The 19,861-nt window shown below is 41.6% G+C and overlaps 1 protein-coding gene across 1 annotated transcript in view; it reads right to left on the minus strand.

Annotated features, from left to right (window-relative positions):
• Positions 1 to 19,861, minus strand: part of PCCA (propionyl-CoA carboxylase subunit alpha) — a 578,198-nt gene that overhangs the window by 136,680 nt on the left and 421,657 nt on the right. The window contains exon 20 of the mRNA XM_088458152.1: positions 11,885 to 11,983. Coding sequence (XP_088314278.1) covers positions 11,885 to 11,983 — 99 coding nt within the window. The remainder of the gene's footprint in view (positions 1 to 11,884; positions 11,984 to 19,861) is intronic.

Genomic DNA, 19,861 nt, shown 5'->3' on the forward strand with positions numbered 1-19,861 from the left:
AAGTAAGTAGTGTGTGTATGTATGCATGTATATATGTATGTATGTGCATGTGTTATTTGTAATACATGTGTGAGCTATAATAATCCTGTATTTGCCTTCAGGTACTGATCCTCAAAGAGACATGTTGTTTTGGCAATGAAGAGTCAGCAGTTCCTGGATTAAATAGGACGCCCTTAGGACTGATTGGCTGGATGAATCATGTGATCGGAGTTGATGAAGACTGATTTATCAGAGCAGATTATGTGATACTTTCGAAGATGGTGGCGCACATTTACAGATGAGTGACCACAGGTCTCAGTGATGCTGCAGGCGGCCAGAGGAGACACTGATGGCAGTAAGATGACACCGCCGTACTTGGTAACGGGGACCTGGATCCCGATGTGTGACAATGCGGAAGTAACACAGCAGGGTGCCAGAGGCTGCTTTTCAACTGTACTAGTAGAAGCTGATGAGACTCCGGTAGGAATGGCCAATCAGAGGTCCGTAATGATTGAAATCATCATCTGTGTATGCAATAACAAAGTAAGGCAAGAAAAATATCGATATAGTCCACCATTGATATTGGGAGAATATATGTTGATCGACAGCTCGCCCCGTTTTGTAGGCGGGGAGGGGAGGTGGCTGGCCAAATGGAGGCGTTCCCGGAGGAACACCTTCCGTTTGAGGGCGGCTCTACTGACATCACTCATGATGTCAGTAGTTGAGCTTCCTGCTCTAGTAGAGCAGGAAACTCACTGGGGCTTGCGGGAACGAGACCCTACCACAAGGGTCTCGTCGCAAGCCCTATGGTCGCGACCATCACCTGGCAGCTCACAAAAGCTGTGGGTTGTCACCCACAGCTTAGCGAGTGGCCAGGAGGCCGGCTCCAGAAAAAAAAAAAAAAAAAAACACCCTGATTCAGAGCGAGCGCTCTGAAATAGCGTCCGGATCTGAATCAGGGCCTGTATCTCTTACCCAAGACCCGCATTACTTACACAACCAGTCACTTACTCCTCTCTCTGGCTCAGATCTCTCTGCCCTCCCTGCAGCTTGCACCTTACACGTGACAAAATAAACTGAGTCTGAATATTCTGCTCTAACTATTCTCTGCTGTGCATGCTGACAGGCTTGGCTCCACCACCCCAAAAAGCAAAGTGTATTTGGCTGTTTAGCTCCCAGCACAGGAGCTGTCAGGAGCTATAGGTTACAGGGATCACTGTAGTGCCCAGGCCAGGAACAGCACCAGCACAGGTGTTGCAAGATGAATCTGACTGGACCCAATTGCCTTGCAGGCTGTATTTTTCCCATCCTTGATGCAGAAGAACACACCAGCATGTAGTGGGTGCGAAGTGCAGAACCGCCCAGATGGCATATGCTTGGGATGATTGTGGACTGAATGGATGAACTTATACATAGGTATCTGGGGACTGAGTCTGAAACAGTATGTAGAATGCAGATCACTGAAGACTGAGGGCCTGATTCAGAGCCGCTCGAGAGTGCACAACGCAAGCGGCTCGATGTTTGGGCACTGCGCATGCGCTGCGTCTGGCGTGCGCATGCACGAGCCCCGCCGAGCGACTGAACTTCAGTCGCTGCGGGGCTTGCTACAAGACGGGTCGGCTGATTATGGTGAGTGACAGCTCGCCCCGTTTTGCAGGCGGGTAGGGGGGGTGGCTACACAAACGCAGGCGTTCCCTTAGGAACACCTGGCGTTTGTGGGAGGACCTACTAACATCACTAGTGATGTCAGTAGTGGACTTCCTGCTCTATTAGAGCAGGGAGTCCACTCGGGCTTGCGGCAGCCCGATGGTCGCGATGGTCACGACGGACTCCAGCCCGCTCGCACAAACTGTATGGGGGTCTCCCACAGCTTTGCGAGCGGCATGGAGACAAAAAAAAAACGCCCACAGACCCTGCAGCAGCGAGCGAGTCTGAATCAGGGCCTGAGTCAGATGCAGATGCACTTTGCAAATGCAGAACACTGGAGTTCAAGTCAGATGCAGAAGCCAGAGCAGAGCTGGAAGCCACTGCAGCCAGGTGACTGTTCTTATGGAGAAGGATGTTTTTCTGGCAATGAGCTGGAAACAGGAGATGATTTAAATAAGGCACTCCCAGCGCCTATTGGCCGAGCAGGTCCTGTGAGTGTGGCTGCTGGAATCTGGTAGGCAGATGTAGTCATGTGGGAGAATCCGAGATGGCCACACCCATGTTCTGCCACAATGAGAACTGACATGAGCGTAAAGGTCAGGCACGCATACAGCAGTGCTAGCACAGGTCTCAGGGATGCAAGAAGCTACCACGGAATAGCAGTGACGTGACACTGCTGGACCCGGTAACTGGGGCTAAAACCCTGATGAGTGACAGAGCTTTTAGGGTGTTTTTCTCTATTAGAGCTCCAGGAGTCACCAAATCTCAATTTTCCACTTTATTTCATATATTCTTTTGTCAGTAGAGGACACTCCTGAAAGGATGACGTAAATGGGAGAATAGGTCTATTGGCCAAACGGTGGAAGCAGCATAAAGATTTCCAAAGTGCTGCTATTTGGGCATTTGTTGTATATTTGCAGTTTGTGGAAATGGTGAATTTATAGGTATTGGTGAAAAAGGGAATTTTTAATTTTTGAATTTGCCATCATTTGTTGAACATCTGTAAGGTCAGATATAGAACCAAGGATTGAATTATAACAGAGAAAACACCATATGCTTGAGGGTTCTATTAAAACGTGCCTATAACCAGTTAGTCTGCGGGTGGTGTACGGATGTGTGCAAAGTTTCTACCGATAATAATCAACACAGCTCTTTCATGATACGGGACATAAAGAGTACCCTGGTCAGTTAAGACTTCTTTGGGAAAACTCAACCAGGTGCAGTACATAAGGAAATATTTTGCTATTGTACTTGATTTTATATTACGCATAGGTATAGCTTTTGAATACCTGGTGATGTAATCCACTATGACCAGCACGTACTGATGGCCACGGGCTGACTATTCTGATGGACCTAAAAAAACCATATTAATATGCTTGAACAGGGTCTGCATCACTGGAATGGGAACTAACAGGGCCGGTAGTCCGGCTTTGGACATGTTCTCTGCCAAAAAAAAATTATTCGCCTCGTACTCCCCATGCCAATAAATACCATAGTAATATAAGCTCCCAAGTGTCCTCATCACAGATGTGTGTGCGCAGCTTTAAGTACGAGTGGTACATGGATTTGTGGCACCAATAACGATTCTACAATTTAATAGGGATGCGCGGGTTCGGATTTACTCGGTTCTAAAAACAGCATTTTATTGGCTATCGGCTAACACGTGTTTTGGGTAGCCAATACAATAAATCTGAACTAATCCGAACCTGCGGTAAAGTGGCGATAAGAACCGAGTAAATCCGAACCCACTCATCCCTACAATTTAATCTTGAACTTTAGCAATTGTATGCAGCAAATCTTTTTTGAAGATAAAATATTCTGCAGGCCTGTTTGCCTTCTCTAGCCCATTTATCTCAATTACATTTGTATAGACATTTACTAAGGTAGCATCTCCAAGCTGGTCTTGGCCAAAGTCTCTCAATGGAAATAAGTTAGATAACCCTGACCGATCTATCCACATTGGGAAGTGTGGCACCTTCGCCCAAGGTCTTGCCAACAAATGATGGCAGGAACCAGTTCTGTGTTGTAACTTGCACTGTTTACGTTTCCTCATTCATTTAGCTGACAGAGGTCTCTTCTTCTGAACAGTACTCTGGTTCAGGTTTTGTGGCAGAGCATGGCACTTTCTCTCCCTTTTCTCAAGCTGATCCGTCAAGGCTGGATCTTCGGCTGGTGACTCAATTGCTGGGGTGTCCAGGTGCACTCACTCCTGGAGGATCTGTTTGAACAGCAGGATAAACAGGACTTCCTGAGAACAACAGCAGGCAATCCACATAGGTTTAACGAATGTTGGACATTTTGCCCCCGCAAATGTCCAGGTTCACTCCACTCAAAGCATTTTGGACCCCAAAGCAGCCTTATTGTCAAGCAAACTTCCTTCACCAGTGCTCGGTTCTCCTTTCAGTATATAAGGTTTTAACTGAGGTACAAACCTTGGATCAGGCAACAGAGGTTTAGGCGTAAGCTGTAAGATACTGTATCTCTTCTACAGCAGCCAATTCCTCAAATGTCTTAGGGTCCGCCTGTAGTGCCCACCTTTGGAGCCCTCAGTCCATACCTTGGATACAATGATCAATAACCAGAATTTTGATCATTCTGACCAAAGTGTTTTTTTCTGGATGTAACTACTTTTTAAGTGTATTAGCAAGCTGATCACAAACCGACACATCTTTGGACAGTCTCCAGTCATAATATCGTTGGGTCTTGCCTGCACTGGTGACTCCAAACCTCAGCAGGATAGTGGTATTCAGCTGCTGATATATACTAGCCAGTCCTGGTCTAGGTGTGCTAAGTTCCCCCTGAAATTTTAGGACGTTCGGCCCAACTCGCAGGTGACCATTTGGCTTGGGTGGTGGCACATTCAAATGCTACCAGATATAGTCCCTCATGATCATCATCATAAGTTAATTTCTGTAGCATGTGTGTGGCTGGAGCGGTCTGGACTCCCCAGAGCAGAGAAGACTGGTATTCTTCTCCTGTGCGGCTGCCAAAATCACCACAAATCTTATTACATCTTCCATTTCCACAGAAGTTTGGTCTGGGAAGCGGAATCTTGCTTCCCTTAGCATTCACAAAAGGCAAATATACATTTTTTTTGGACCACACCCAACTCATAGATTAATGAGTCAGCAGGTGTAGCACTACAACAGCCAGCAGTTTTAAAAACTTTTGCTTTCTTCACAAAACAAACGGGTGCTTTGGCATCCCGCACAGGCAAATAGAGAAAAACTTTTTTTTTGGACCACATCCAACTCACAGCTTAATGAGTCAGCAGGAGTGGCACTACAATAACCAGCAGTTTTTGTAAAACTTGTATTTTCTTTACAAAACAGACAGCTGCTGCACAGCTCACAGAGTATTGCTTTCTCTAAAACCTAGCAATTCTCCCCTTGAAACTGACCGCTTTTATAACAAGTTATTACTGCATAAACAAGTTATATACTGTACTGCATAAACGGCGGCACGGAATTGGCGCATATGCCTATTAATTCGTCCCCGTGTGCCGCCGTTTATGCAACATATTTCACTACTATCCGTACTGGTTGGGAGTAATGCAGAGGGCAACTGAGCAGGTATTGTCTGTATTATAGCGAGTGCCAGATTATATATATATTTAATATATATATATCTCAGTTTCTTTATTTCAATTTGAATAGTTTGTTCCTATCTAAAATCATATTTGGTGACTCTCCTGTAATGGTCAGGAGAATATTGAATCTTGGGGATCCTGGGAGAGATTTGCTGTGAATCGCCTTACTCTTGCCCCACCTACCCGCTGCAAAATGTGGCTAATTGTAAGTGATGACATGCCCTGCATTTGATGTCCTCTGCCTACTTTCATTCTTTTTTTCTTTGCGTCTCGGCCACAATGGATATAAAAAGTCATGGATCTATCAATGTTTCTGTAAGTAATTTTAAGTAAATAATAATAAAAATATATTTCCTTATGTTAAACTTCAAGTCTTCCTCAACTTAATTTCATAATGTCTTCTTGGTTTGGTAGTCTACTTATTTTACATAAAAATACTGCCTTCCACAACTCTTAATGCTTTTAATATAATTGAATGTCTCTAAATGATCACATCTGTCCATTCTCTCCTCTACGCTGTTCAGATCTTTCTGCATTATAGACTGGTTAACAATCTAGTATTGCTGTATTAGTGTGACTCTAAAACATATTTGCAATGACACTGATTGTTGAAATGGAAAATATGGTATATAAAACATAAAAGTAAAAAAAGAAGAAAAAAAAACATTGACTTTTATAAAAGGAACTAGAACATGCACTTTTCCCACAGCCTGTAATAAATAGAGCCAATGGCTTTTGGAAACTGCAAAGGTGAACAAAGCTTTGAGTACCGACAATGAGCACTGGGAGTGCCAAAATAAACAAGGACTGAGTGCATGATAAGCTGTCAGTACGTGGCAAGATGAAAAAGAAAACAACAGACCTTTTATCATTTTATTAGCACTCCACCCTAATTAGTGGACTTTTGGGCGAAATGTAACACAATAGCCAAAAGTAAGAGAGGTTACTAATGTCATTTGAGGATGTCGTTTATTGAGTCTCCTTTCTTTTAATTAAGGGCGTGTGGTGACAAACAGAAAAACAAATTCAATGAAAGTGTGACCTAATCATAAAGAGCAAGCAAATATAATAAGGCGGGTTTGCCCTGCATGTTTCAGCTGACAAAGTTAGGACAGTGAGGCATAGGAGAGGCAGAGACACAGAGAGAGGGCCATGGCGTATTCTAAATAAAGGGCATTCACCCCAGTAGACACAAGAGGCTCAGAAAACAAGGTGGTCTCTTTTTCACAGCTAGACTAGATAATTGTAACACCTTTTAGTTCTGCATATAAAAGGCTTGATCTCTGCTCCACCACTAAAAAAGGTTACAGATAAACAACACACAGACACAGCGCAGCTGCTTCTCAAAAGACCAAGAAGTATGTTTTATTCACTTCTGCACAAAACCAAACATTTAATTCATAAATTGACAGTGACATTGAGGTGGAGAGGGAAACCGAAACATGCAAAAATAAGAGAATGGCTAAGAAACGGGAATAAGAAAAAGAAAAATGTCTGTGTGTTACCTAAAAACGAGGTTATACAAAAGCACACATTAACTTTTAAAAGTTCTGGGGAGCAAATATTAGCATTTAGTCTGTAACATACTCTAGATCAGTTTTCTGATATGCTGATCATATAACTTATAAGTTAGTATCGCACAAGGATACCATACACAAATAATTACATAACAGGCTTATCTCAAAATATCTAACCACTCGGCCTTTCAGCTCTGCATCTCTCACCCACGCTCAATACCTGCTTCCGTTCACGGTCACAGGACTTTTAATGGGCTGCACCCACTCTGTGGAATGCCCTCCCATGCACAATAAGACCTTCTATAGTCTCCAAGCGTTCTATAAAAACTCATCTCTACAGGCAAGCTTATTACATTCCAGAACCACCCATGCAATCTCTGTAAGCTATACTACTCAATTACATCCCCTCTATACAGTCCACACATAACGTTACATATTTTATCTTTCTACACTAACACATCCCACTAACCACCACAGGCCAACATTGGTGTGTAACTGGATCATATGTCCCACTAAGAACCTCTGCAATCTGGATGGACCAATATTCATTATGTATCATTTATCCTTGTGTATCAATGCCTATCTTCCTATAGATTGTAAGTTTGTGAGCCCTCTTACCTCTTTATCGGTTTGTTAATACCCTGTCTTGTTTTATTACTGTTTTGTTCCCAACTGTAAAGCATAACAAAATATGCTGCCGCTATATAAGTAACTGTTAATAATAATAATAAAAAAAATATAGGTATCTAAAACAAACCACAATAAAACACATTATGATGAAAATTAACTAATTTTGGAAGACACCCATATTCCATAAGATCCCTCTGTATAGAATACAATACTTTTACAACATATTATTGATTGATTTAATTCAATATATTGCGCTCTAGATAAAAGAAAAAACAAATCTCTAATCAGATTTGTATTTGATTATTAAATTTAGACAATAGAGAGAGAAAATCGTTCTGAAATGCCAGCTATCGGGATGCTTCCTGTCACAATACCGACAGCGGCATCCCGATGGTTGGTAACTGGACAGTGGTCGGGTAAGTATACTTATCCTGTCCCCTTTTACCCCTAACCCTCCCTTCTTGTAGCCTAACCCTAACCCTCCCAGTTAGTGCCTAAACCTAAGTCTCCCTCTTTGTGCCTAAACCTAACCCTCCCCCCTTAGTGCCTAACTCTAACCCCCCAGTGGTGCCTAACCCTAACCCTCCCCCCTAGGGTTGCTTAACCCTAAACCTCCCCCCTAGGGGTGCCTAACCCTAAACCTCACCCCTAGGGGTGCCTAACCCTAACCTCCCCCCCAAAACCTAAAGCTAACCCTGCCATGTAACCTGAACCTAGGTTTAGGGCTCCCGGGGGGGACTTAGGGTTAGGCACCCCCCCCGAGGTTAGGGTTAGGCTAGGGGGAGGGAGGGTTTGGGTTAGGCACCCCCCGGGGGGGGAGGTTAGGCACTTAGAAGTAGGATTAGGGTTAGGCACATGGGGGGGGAGGTTAGGGATAGGTACCGTAAAGGAGGGTTATGGGGTAGTTTATACTTACCTTTGGACGATTGGGATGTCCTCCTCTGTCGGCCAGCCGCTGTCGGGATTTGAACCGCCGGCCAGGGGTCCAGCGGTGATTCATACCAATTCCCATTGAGGCTACTCTCAGTGGCGTAACTAGGGCAGGGCGGGCAGGGTTCGTGCCCTGGGCGCCGTTGGACCGGCGGCGCGGGGGGCGCCGCCGGCCACGGTACCGGCCCGCTCGCCCTAGTTAGCCAGTGTAGCGCCGACCGCAATGAGTGCGGTCAGCGCTACACATTTACACAGGACCGGCGCTAGGCTTCCAGCGCCGGTCCTGTGCTGCACGCCTGAGCCCGTTCCCTCCCCCAGGACATAACACACGCATCGCCGCCAGCGCTGGCGGCGATGCGTGTGTTAAACAGCAGCCAATGAGAGTCAGATAGACTCTCATTGACTGCTGCAGCACCCACTGCAAGAGCCGGACTTCCGTCCGGCTCCTGCAGTGGGTAATGGGACTGACTTCATGACGTCTGTCCCATAATGCTGAGCGCGCCCGCCCGGGCGGGAGCGGTGTCGCGATCAGGACCAGGAGCAGAGATTCAGGTAAGTATATTTTTATAGATATATATATATATATTTTTTGTAACCTGCACAACGGGGGAGGGGGGTGGCTACTACCGGGGGGACCTCTACTGGGGGAGGGGTGGCTACTACTGGGGGGACCTCTACTGGGGGAGGGGTGGCTACTACTGGGGGGGACCTCTACTGGGGGAGGGGTGGCTACTACTGGTGGCACCATAGGGAGCACCTACTCTACTGGGGACTACTACTTGGGGGGGAACTACCACTGGGGGCATTATGAAAGGGGCCTACTAGAGGCACTGCACTCGGGGGACCACTACTGGGGGCAATAATAGGAAGGGCCACTACAGGGGGCACTGGATAGGGGGGATCACTACAGGGTGCCTGCATAAGGGGCCCACTACTGGGAAAACTGCATGGGGGGGGGACTACTGCTGGGGGCACTATATAAAGGGCACTGCATAGGGGGGGACTACTACTGGGGGCACCATATAAGGGGCACTGCATAAGGGGATACTGCTACTGGGCGCACTGCATTGTGGGGACTGCTACTGGGGGCACTGCATAAGGGGAACACTACGCGGGGCACTGCATTTGGGGGGGCCACTACTGGGGGTACTGTATAAGGGGCACTACTATGGGCCTGCATAAGAGGGACCACAACTGCATACTGGGGGTACTGTATAAGGGGTACTACTGGGGTTAAGGTGCATATGGATAGGAATGTTCAGCGTGAAAATAAAGTTGTGTGTCATGTTGACATGCTCCATTTTTAAGTGACCACGCCCATTTTTCCCTGCGGTGTGTTGGGGGGGGGCTCCGTTTTCAAATTTGCCCTGGGCTCCAAATACCCTAGTTACGACACTGGCTACTCTACCCCCCCCAAAAAAACCAGCAGATAGTACAGAATATATTATAAAAATATTGGCATATCATTAAAATCTACATGTGTACACACTCTGTGTAGTACTAGATGCTTTAGGCGTTTATAAATCGTTCTACCTTAATATAATGCAACATTCATTTGAAACCGCAAGATGAGGCTATATAAATGTATAAATATATAGTGTAGTTTGTTTCTGAATGGCTTCCCACAAATGTCAATTAGCAAATTAAATATAGACAAATAAGGGGCAGTATGAAATGTAGATATATACTTAGACTAATAGTAATTATTCACTCCACCTATATAAGTGTACGCTTTTCTCTGGTTCACAACTAATTAATAGAATTTGTCATTTCTTTTAAATAAGCAGAGGTTTCAGCGCAGCTCCTCGTAACTCAGCTGCCTTGCCACAAAAAATTAGTTCCACCTAGTTGGGCATCAATGACTTATTCACTGTGAGCTCTACTGCGCAGTGAGATCTGCTTAGCACTGGGGCTTGAAATGGGTGACTACCATCATCAGACTTCAAACATAAATGAGTTCGCTAGCAAACAAAACATACAACACAGAAGGTTCATCAGTATTTGGAAAGAAATGCTATAGCAACAGATAATTTGAGGTATTTTCTATAGCCTGTTAACAATGGACTAGGCTAGATGGCTACCAGCTGTGTCCAGGTGGATTACAAATGTGAAATCATACAAAGAAGCCTAGTGCAGGCTATCAACTGTTTTACTGACAATCATGTTTTATATTCAATTAACTGTCAGGTGGATTGCTGTGCAATGAAGACAAACCTAAATACAGCTATACATATAGCTTACTACAAAAGCTATTATTTACATCACATAAGAATGGCATCTATAAACTAAGGAACTGCAACAGTTGTCCACACTATATGTCCCATAATCTTTTGCTGACTTGTAGCCTGACAATGGTCAGAATACCGGACAGCGGCATCCCGACAGTCAGAATCCCGACCCAATTTGGTAGGAGTCCTAACCCTTCCCCCATCCCACCTTTCCTGCAGCCTAACCCTAACCCCCCTAGTGCCTAACCCTAACCCTTTCCCCTAACACTTAACGTCGGGATGCTGGCAGTAGGGCATCCCGACTGTTGGGATAGTAACTACATCCCTAGCAGAGACTTCTGTGCATGTAATACGTATGCATAAATCTCCAACTATCTGTCTGTAGCTACATACTGTATATATCTTAAGATGTGACCTTACTGGTCTTGGCTGCAGTCGAGCCAAACAGCTCCTCTCGGCGTGTCTGGTCCTGCGAGACTAGAGCCGAGCGTAATTTTTGTGTCTTTTTTTTGCCAAAAATGCGATGTGACTAGGACGCACCAGCAGACACTGCTGATTAATTTGTGACATTTGTATATTTGTGTGTCTCTCAAACAGCATGCAAAATGCTACAATGCAACGGCTGCAGCTTTTTCCCATGCCAAGTTACGTTAACAGTCTCAGTCGCACACAAATATACAAGTGTCACATATCAAATTAATCAGCACTGTCCCCTGGTGCATCCTGGTCGCATCAAATTGTGACTTAGATGCATTTTCCGGCAGAGACGCCCGCCGCTATCCGAGTTGCACGGAACCAGGAGCCTCAGTCACGCCAGGCATGTCGCCATGCATGGTGTATTGAGGCTAGATGAGCAAGGGCACATCTGTATATGTAGCTCTATAATCACCCATAAAAATATTTGTGCACAAGGAAACTGCCAAATTGCCAACATGAATATTTTCACTGCATTTTTGTTAAAATGAATAAATAGTTGGCAAAGGTATTGTTCCTATATTGAAGCAAATACAAACAAACTGACCATGCTGCTGGTATAACTGTTAAACTTTGAAGTATGTTATAATTCCATATATTATAAGGCAGTTCACAAGTGATAATGTTTATAAAGATTCAAAAATAATTTATACTGCCAGGTAATTAAGTTCAATGTAGCTTACAAAACGAAAGTGTGCCACTTTTATACAATGTTGCAATGTACATTAAATTGTCACTGCATGAACATATATAATAAAAACAAAATTAGTTTTTTCTACATATTTACAGTTTCAAAAACATTTTCCCATCTTAAAATGTAAAAATAAACATTATATATAAGCAACATTGATTGCAGTGGTTGGGCTGGTAATTGTAAGCAGACCGCTTACCTGTACAGTTTTCTGCATATCACCGATGCTGACAGACATTAAAGACGTCGACAGGTTCCATTCGCTGGACACATCCACTTTAGTCCCATCAACTTCCACCTGTATGGACATCATAACAGACTATTAATATAAAGACAGACATAAAGATTCTCTCAAGTTCATTACTGCGCACAAAGCAAGAGGCACTTGAAACAGATGGCTTCCAAACAACCTGTCATGTTCACCAATCCTGCTATACGACAAGGTCCAACTATGTAAGCATCCAGTAATCTCTGGGGAGAGGTGAAAGACCTGTGAACAGCTGCCTCTGGGCACTGCTGCATCACTGATTTTCAGCAAACAAGAAACGGCCGCCCAATACAGATGCCATTTGCAGACATGCTACATTTGATACAATTAGACAGGTAATTCGGATACATTGTGGTGACACTTTGTTAGTTATAGAACAGGCCTTGACTATAATATATTCTCTAAGGCATAGGATTGCGTATTACATTAGAAAGTTGTGCATGATTATTTTAATTAATAGGAAGCTCTAATTAATGGGGAATTTTATGCTACACCTGGTTCAGTCAACCTTTTGGTAAAAATCATCATGATACTGCAGATTAATGTCTGACAGCTGGGCCTCATTTAGCATCAAAGGTTGTATGGATAATTCTATGCACTGTAAATAGACTAGAGATGTTTAAGCCAATATGCTTTGATGCTTATGTTTTGTCCTCCAATTGCAGTTGGTAATGTCGGAAACCTGTCTCATGCTATTATCATATTAATAACCTCAGGTTAGTCAGGTATACGTTGATAATGTCAAATATAACATTTCTGATGGCATTCAAGGTTATTTTTATAAAAAAATCAGATTTGTGACAAGGCTGGACTTGAAGGAAAACTATCTTAAGTAACAAATAACCAGGAATCAGGTGCAGTGCGGAATTATCCTATATCTTCTAATATTTCACAGTTATGTTACAAAAAATACCCTCTTTTAAAAGCAAAAGTGAAGCACTGAGATGCCCTAGTTTTTAAAATGATCAATATTATATAATTATGTAAATTACAATTACTTAGGTGTAAGTGACTGGGACACAGACATTGCTTGTCTACTGATACAAGTGATATTTATCTTACAATGTTTCAGTTCCAGAAGCAAAATCCAACAAATTACAGATTACAATTCTTTCACACCATTTTAACATAATGTTGGCACAAAACAAATTATACATATAATGTCCTCCACTTTTATCTCACATGGGTTTTTCTTTCAGGTGTAAATATAAAAATGATGTGGAAAAGTTTTCAAATTTGTCATTTTATTTTCCAATGTACATAAAAGCTGAGGGAAACAGAAAGCACACCCTGATAGTCAGGCCGGAAACAAATCACCTACATCCTTTGTCATGGAAAAAGAAAAAAAGGATTTCCCTAGCATACAGACTTGATGCATTTCTGAAAATGACATGAATCATAGGTATGATAAAATACATTATCTGCTAGTTTGTTTGGTAAATTATACAAATGAAGTTTGTATGCATGAATCTTAGCAACCAGAATAGCAGCATCTAATGTCAGACAGCTGATAGAAAGGTTAATAATAATAACAATAATAATAATAATAATAATAATAATAATAATAACAATAATAATGATAATAATCATATGCTTGGGGATAGATACATTTGTCACTACAGACAGCTACATTGCTTGACAAAATGGGGATACAAACATATAAATATATTATATACTAGTGTTTGCCCTCAGCTTCGACGCGTGGATGTCTGTTATTGCTCAACTGAACTAATTTTACAAAGACAATAGTGACCTGGTCTCTAAATTCTACACTTGTACCTGACCTGGTCTCTAAATTCTTCACTTGTACCTGACCTGGTCTCTAAATTCTACACTTGTACCTGACCTGGGGGGAGATGTACGAAGCCCAGAAACGGTATCAGAGCACGTTATGTGCGCTGATACCGCTTCTCCCCGATGTATGATCGGGGGTCTGGGCGGTAAATGATAGGGGCGCATTATCGGCGCTGCTATGCCATGTACGAGCGGTCATAACGCATGACTGTTCGGCGGGCTGTAGCTGTCGTTATCGACAGCTACAGCCTGGCGTTAGCCTATCCCCACAGCAGGGACAGCGCTGTCCCTGCTGCGGCGGCTGCCGGCTCAAGGGCTCCACGCGGGGATCTCGCGATACTTGCGAGATCCCGCGCATACTCAGTGGAGCCGGCCGGGAGAGAGAGACAGCGCATCAGCACTAGGCTGATGCGCTGCTGTCTCTAGCGGGTAGCGCCGGAGGGGGGAGTTAACGCTCCCCCTCTCCGGCATCTCATCGGTAGTGCTTCCTGCTTCACCTCGGTAAAGAGGCGAAGCGGGAAGTGTTATAGCGGCACGTTAAGTGCCGCTATAATACATCTACCCCAGGGTCTCTAAATTCTACACTTGTACCTGACCTGGTCTCTAAATTCTACACTGACCTGGTCTCTAAATTCTACACTTGTACCTGACCTGGTCTCTAAATTCTACACTTGTACCTGACCTGGTCCCTAAATTCTACACTTGTAGTTAAAAGGGTACAGCAACGCCTTTTTTTCCTGCGGAGACTAAAGGCAGCTTGTTTGAGTTCAGAGATGCTCCTAAGTATTTATCGGTGTATAATAGAGTGTCCTGACCTATGGGATTATTACATGGCTCGGAAATTGTTCTGCTGCTGCTCGGGGTGTTCTTCAACGCGTGGTCAAGACTGCAAGTAAAACAGTGGGTGTGAAATTGCCTCATATTCAAGTTCTCTATGACAGCAGAGTATTAAAGCGGACTAGAAGTATTTTAGCTGACCCTAGTGTTCCCAACTATATGGTTTTCAAAAGATTACCATCAAATGTACGATTTAGGAGTGTGTGCACCTACAAAGGTTTATATAATAGCTTCTTTCCAGTAGCTGTTTGTCTATTGAACTGTCAAAATGCACTGACCTGAGTATTATGGAAAGATTTTATTGGTTTGTTTTATATGCTGACGTGTTTGTAATTGAGATTTCGTTGACAATCCAACATTGTTTTGTTGTGGATGACAATAAATGTGCATTGTATTGTGACACCTACAGTATGCATATTTTATGTTGTAGACATTGATCACAAAATGTTTTTGTAAACAATAAGAATCCACAGTTTTCTAATTTTTATGTAAACCACAAAATCCAATTCAAGGGGCAATCAATCTCACAGTCCAGTCTAAGTTCACTTTACTACAACAAATCTTATCTTGTAGATCCCAATTTCGTTGCTACTTAACCTACAATAACACTGAAAGGTTGCAAGAAACATGAAAAGCAATTCTATGATATGTTGTATTTGTCTTGGTGCGCCATCTACTGGATTTACATGTATACTTCAACTTCATGAGTCAAGATAAGCTGCCTGATTAGTGCTTAATATATAGTTGGAAAATAGGTCTTGAGATGATATATATATATATATATCATCTATATGCATACTTATATAACGGTTTGCGTTTGGGGTGTGCAAAATATGTATATATTGTATATATTTATCTATATAGATATAGTCCTTTTGGACTTGAGAAGCCTGCACGCGCTGAGTGTCAAGTGTCTAGTTTTTCCTTTATTGCTCCTCTCCCTGAATTCACATTGGAACGGGATTCAAATCCCAACAGCGGCTGTCCGACAGGATGAAAATCCTGATAGAGGCAAGTAAGTATGCTAACCTCCTATGCCCCCCCTAACCCTTTCTTACTGTTCCCTAACCCTAACCTTCCCAAGGGGGTGCCTGACCCTAACCTGTTCCTGGGGGTGCCTAACCCTCCCCCCTAGGGGTGCCTAACCCTAACCTCCCCCCCAAAACCTAACGCTAACCCCGCTACCTGCCCTAAACCTAACCCTCCCCCAGTGGCTAACAGGATGGGCGCACACTCCTAAATCGTACATTTGATGGTGATCTTTTGAAAACCATACAGTTGGGAAGACTAGGGTCAGCTACTTGCAATTTATTAATATTGTTTTGTTAATAGTATTCCTTCATTGTGTTTTTTAAATCTAAAGAAAACTGGCAAAAATTATTTATGCTCTGTTAGCAGTATTTGAACTTTCTTTTATTGCATAGAGGTTTTTTTCAAATTATGAAATGTTTGGCATCATAGAGGACCAATTTTGTTCTACATATTAATTTCATCCTGTGTGTTTATATTATCTGTCTTTATATTTTGGATTAAATTGATTTTACATACTCGTCAGTTTTTAGTATATATTATTCACTTATAGTAAATTTAATATATTATTGCTGCACTTGCACTTTATTCAGTAGAGACTCCTGTCGCTGAAATCATTAACTTTTATCTATTCCTTCTTTAGGACTCGCGCCCCAGTCCTTTCACTTTGATTTAGCTGACACCTTTTGGTAGAGCGCTCTGTTATACTTTTGTTGAATGTAACTTATTTATTCTGCTATCGGTTGGCGCCATTGCCATCACATTGTTTAATATTGGTTGGGTTTTCTTGGCTAAAGGCAGCCTTCCGAAACAGTCATGTGTGTGTTTGCACTATTTTGTCATATACCTAAGAATGTTCAGACATACTGAACGCACAACAAAGAGAAGTGATCTTTGTAAAAAAATATTTAATGAGAACAATACAGTCCCACACATAGAGTCGCCAACAGAGAATATTGACAATCTGTTCTGTGACATAGAAAAACTCCTGACTAAAGAAATTAAAGTTTGGTGGGATGTAAAAGGTCTTGAACATTATATCTCTGTAAATAGGATTCCAAGAGGTCTAAGACTCCAAAAAAAAACCCACCTTTGGTTTGGATAAAACAGACTTTATAAGGGTGGGTTTTGTCAAGTGAGAAAACCTCTTTTTGGGGGCACTCTTATGTAGTTTGAATTTAAAAATTGTTATTTATTAGATATGCATTAAAAAATTATTAACGTAAACACATAGGAAACACATAAGAAAAAAACAAAAAAACAAAACAAAGAGAGCATAAAGAAAAAAAGACCTTTATATATTGTCTTTCTCAAATGGACAGTAATGTAATCATATATAATGATAGTGGGAAGATATCCCAGGAAAATAGTCCTTAATAATTGGGCGAAAATATTAATTAACTAACACCTCTGCTCAAATGCAGGTGCTAGCACAATATTAATAATATTAATTAGTAAAGGCACATATGGTTAGATAATAAAATGTATATTACAACTTAATTTTCACAGGTAACCAGAAAAAAATAGTATAATAATATCAGGTGTTGCTCTACCCATAGACTTGCAGTACATAGAGCACATGTAAAAAGACAATTTTAATATTAAACCAATACCAAAAATATAAGCGACATGCAGGTTCAGAGTAATGATGATGTAAATCTGCCTACATGCATGTATCATATAATAAATGCAGTAATATCAACCATAAGTCTTTATCTGGCAGATAGTAATTTAAACTTCTGGTAACATCAGATTTATTCTGCATGAACAAATGACATATCTTTTAGTAATTCCACATGCAGTTCCACAGATATCAAAAAGAGATACAAGGAAATTTCCAAACATAACGACTTGAACTCACCAGGTTTTCCAATTTTTGTGTATTTACAAATGGTCACTGTATCTTTAAATGCAGATTCTATGCAGGCTAGTGTCAAACTTAGATAGTCTCCTAAGCATCTGTCTATAGTGGCAAGCTCTATCTTCATTTTGTTAGGTCTGTATTTATTACAGTACCAGGTTTTCAGTTCTTAACAATACCAATGATCGCTATATCTTGGAATAGAATCTTAAGTATCATACAATAGTAACAGTGTCACAATGCCAATGATCACTATATCTTGGAATGGAGTCTCAAATATCACACAATAATAACACAGCATCACATTTACGTTTGTAACATTACCATGTTTTCCAATTTTTGTGTTTATACAAATGGTCACCGTGTCTTTAAATGATAATCTCTTTAAGCACCTGTCTTTAATGACATGCTGTGTCACAATTGTACAGAAGGTCTGCAGTTATAGCAGTACCAGGTTTTCTGGTTTAGACAATACTAATGATCGCTATATCTTTAAAAACAGGTTTTACACATATCCTTCCAATGAGTATTAGGTATCTTAATATAGTGTTGAGTACTTGCAAGTACTCTAATGGAAAAAAGAATTGTGTGACACCTAGAGCCCAACTGCTTCTACGGCTATCCCGTGTGGATGCTAGTCCAGGGAACGTGAAGTGAGAGAGCAGCTGGTAGGGCAGACAGAAGTAAAGTATAGAGACACTTCTGCTGTCAGGACTCGCTAATGCCCACCACCCTGTTGTTATAAAAACATTGCAGGGAGGTAAGAGCGGTGCGCGTCCATATGAGAGAGCGTTGAAAAGGAGAATGTACCTGCATAGATATGTATGCTGCGGTGGGCTGGTCTCAAGTCTGGTTCCTGCAGTTTTGGTGCCTGATGCCGGGACTCGTGTGCGCACCATGAGTACCCGGAAGTGACGTGTGTATGATGCGTGTTTCGCTCCCTACTGGGCTTGATCACATACAGCCTCTTGTGCATTCACTGGAACTAGGCTATATTGTCACATGCAGCCAATCACGTGCTGCACATGCCCGATTGACAATTCATACTGCCAATCATACATTCCCGCTGTCCTAGTTCTATCATAAGATTATCAAGTGATTGACAGTTTCAGTCTCCAATCAGGAAGTATCCTAATCTCTCTATGGGAAAAGAGAGGATAAAAAGGGATTTTTATATTATATGTTATTATTAACGTTAATGCTGGATAAGTTATTATTGCACTATCTTACACAGTGTATATATTCTTAAGAGTATATAATGGACATCTGGATACACACTCCCAGTCACATAATCCCATTATCCAGAATCTATCATATAGTATATCTCCTGATAAATAGTTATAATCTCCAGATGTCAAGAGTATCTGTGAATAAATATTGATATTGCTGGATTTAAATAGATTTTTGAAAATAAATGTAAATATAAAGAAAAATATACATATCTCTCACATGTATCCTATAGATTAGTGAGGGTTGTTTAATGCATATGGTGCACCCCTACGCACTCATATATCTGCCATGATTTGTTCAGTATTGAAATGAATCGTAGTATCTCATATCTATAAAGACATAAAATTTATATTGGAATTCAGATGCTTCAGCCATCTTTGATTTGCCAATATATATGATTATATATTATGTTATCTAGCATATTTTAGATTATGTGGTATTAATAACAATGAGTGCAACTATTGGTACTGTAATAAGTACAGACCTAACAAAATGAAGATAGAGCTTGCCACTATAGACAGATGCTTAGGAGACTATCTAAGTTTGACACTAGCCTGCATAGAATCTGCATTTAAAGATACAGTGACCATTTGTAAATACACAAAAATTGGAAAACCTGGTACTGTTATAAACCAGCCAAATGTGAGTTCAAGTCGTTATGTTTGGAAATTTCCTTGTATCTCTTTTTGATATCTGTGGAACTGCATGTGGAATTACTAAAATATATATGTCATTTGTTCATGCAGATTAAATCTTATGTTACCAGAAGTTTAAATTACTATCTGCCAGATAAAGACTTATGGTTGATATTACTGCATTTATTATATGATACATGCATGAAGGCAGATTTACATCATCATTACTCTGAACCTGCATGTCGCTTATATTTTTGGTATTGGTTTCATATTAAAATTGTCTTTTTACATGTGCTCTATGTACTGCATGTCTATGGGTAGAGCCACACCTGACGCTATTATACTATCAGACTAAGGTTATTCATTTGTTATCCAGGTTTTTTGGCTATACGTTTCTTCTTTTTCTGGTTACCTGTGAAAATTAAGTTGTAATATACATTTTATTATCTAACCATATGTGCCTTTATTAATATTGTGCTAGCACCTGCATTTGGGCACAGGTGTTAGTTAATTAATATTTTT

This window comes from Taudactylus pleione, unplaced genomic scaffold (genome assembly GCF_031769625.1).
Source record: "Taudactylus pleione unplaced genomic scaffold, aTauple2 ptg000041l, whole genome shotgun sequence".
Taxonomy (NCBI): Eukaryota; Metazoa; Chordata; class Amphibia; order Anura; family Myobatrachidae; genus Taudactylus; species Taudactylus pleione.